Genomic DNA, 1608 nt, shown 5'->3' with positions numbered 1-1608 from the left:
TTTTTTGAGACAGAGTCTCACTGTGTCACCCTTGGTGGAGTTCCCTGGTGTCACAGCTCACACAGCAACTTCAAACTCTTGGGCTAAAGCAATTCTCTTGCCTCAGCCTCCGAAGTCACTAGGACTACAGGTGCCTGCCACAATGCCTGGCTATTTTTTTTTCTTTTTTGGGTTGCAGTTGTCTTTGTTTTAGCTGGCCTGGGCCAGATTCTAACCCACCAGCCTTGGTGTACGTGCCCAGCACCCTACCCACTGAGCTATGGGTGCCGCCTAATGTTCTAATAGTCATGTTGTATGCTTTTAAAATACAGGAGTAAACCTAAATGTCCTGACTTGGTTTTATTTTCTGTCCCCATCTTGCTCCCCCACCCCTTTCTCTTTGTATCCCTTCTACCACATGACTTTGTCTCTATTTATACTCTTTCCACTACTCCTACCCTTTCTTGTACTCAGAATGAAATTTTCCTGTACCTGCCCAAGTGTGTACCTTTGGCTTAAGCTCATGGCTGTTCCTAGGCCACAACTCCACAGAAGAGGAAGAGAGAGTGGGAAATGAATTGTAGCTAGGTTTGGAGAGTTGCCTAAGGCACAAAGGGTTGGGATTTGGGAAATGTGGAAGGGCTATTTCCACCCACCCTGGCTGAACTTGAGTCTGGCTCTAGGTATCAGTTTGTCAAATGATGAATTTCTTACATTTAGAGGCTTTTTCCTGAAGTTCCATCAGGGGTATCCAACCTACGGGCAGCATGTGGATTATCTGAGGACTTTTTTCTTTATCTGTGGTATCAAATATTGTGAAAATTATGCATATGGACCAGCTTTCGTTAGTGTTTGTGTATTTAACACGTGGCCGAAGACAACTCTTCTTCCAATGTATGGCAGAGAAGAAAAAAGGTTGGACCTCTTGCACCCCAGCCTTCTTGCTGTGCTGAGCTAATAGAGGCCCAGCAGCTTTTCCAGAAGGTTGAGGGGAAAATGCCTTTAAGGACAAACATTGTGATTCAGGTATAAAACAGCAGAGGTAGATAGAAAGATAAGGACAAAAGTGCAACTTTAAAAATTGTTACCAATTCAGAGATTTAGCTATTTTGGCAAATATACCAGTGTCCTTTAAGTCTGTCTTATTTTTAGAAAGCTGACTTTTTCTCTAGACACTATGGTTTCTGGGATACTTACTTGCAACAGAAAAAAAAAGTTCCTACACGACATCTCAAGGCATAGCTCTTGGATTTTGGTAGACTAAGGATCCCTGGCCATGTCAGTTCAGGCCCCAGGATGCCCAGCAGTGTTAACGCTTACAGTTACTGCTGGACCCAGGAATGTTTCTTTTTACTATGGCCACTTTTTTCCTTTTTTAGAGATGAAATGCATTAACTTATTAATAGATATTTTATGGATTTACCTACTGTAACTAACATGATTATTCTGTTTCCTAATATAAAAATTCTGTCTGTAGGAAAAACTGTATGGAAAGTCAGCATTTGTCACATGCTCTCCTAAAACAGCCAGCTTTTCATGGTCACCCATCAAGACCAGAAGAGGAACAAGCTAACCCTACACAATCCTCGCAGGGCCAGTATCTTTCTGATAGGACTTCACTGCTGGAAC

At 42.5% G+C, this 1608-nt stretch overlaps 1 protein-coding gene across 1 annotated transcript in view; it reads left to right on the top strand.

The window, feature by feature from the left end:
* CEP192 (centrosomal protein 192) overlaps window positions 1–1608 on the top strand; it is a 152351-nt gene that overhangs the window by 6866 nt on the left and 143877 nt on the right. The window contains exon 3 of the mRNA XM_023519469.1: window positions 1457–1608. This exon is cut by the window's right edge and continues 3 nt beyond it. Coding sequence (XP_023375237.1) covers window positions 1457–1608 — 152 coding nt within the window. The remainder of the gene's footprint in view (window positions 1–1456) is intronic.

The sequence above is a fragment of the Otolemur garnettii genome, unplaced genomic scaffold (genome assembly GCF_000181295.1).
Source record: "Otolemur garnettii isolate 467f Iridium unplaced genomic scaffold, OtoGar3 scaffold00176, whole genome shotgun sequence".
NCBI lineage: Eukaryota > Metazoa > Chordata > Mammalia > Primates > Galagidae > Otolemur > Otolemur garnettii.
Note: the sequence above shows the minus strand (reverse complement) of the source record. Positions and strands in the feature narration are given on the sequence as shown.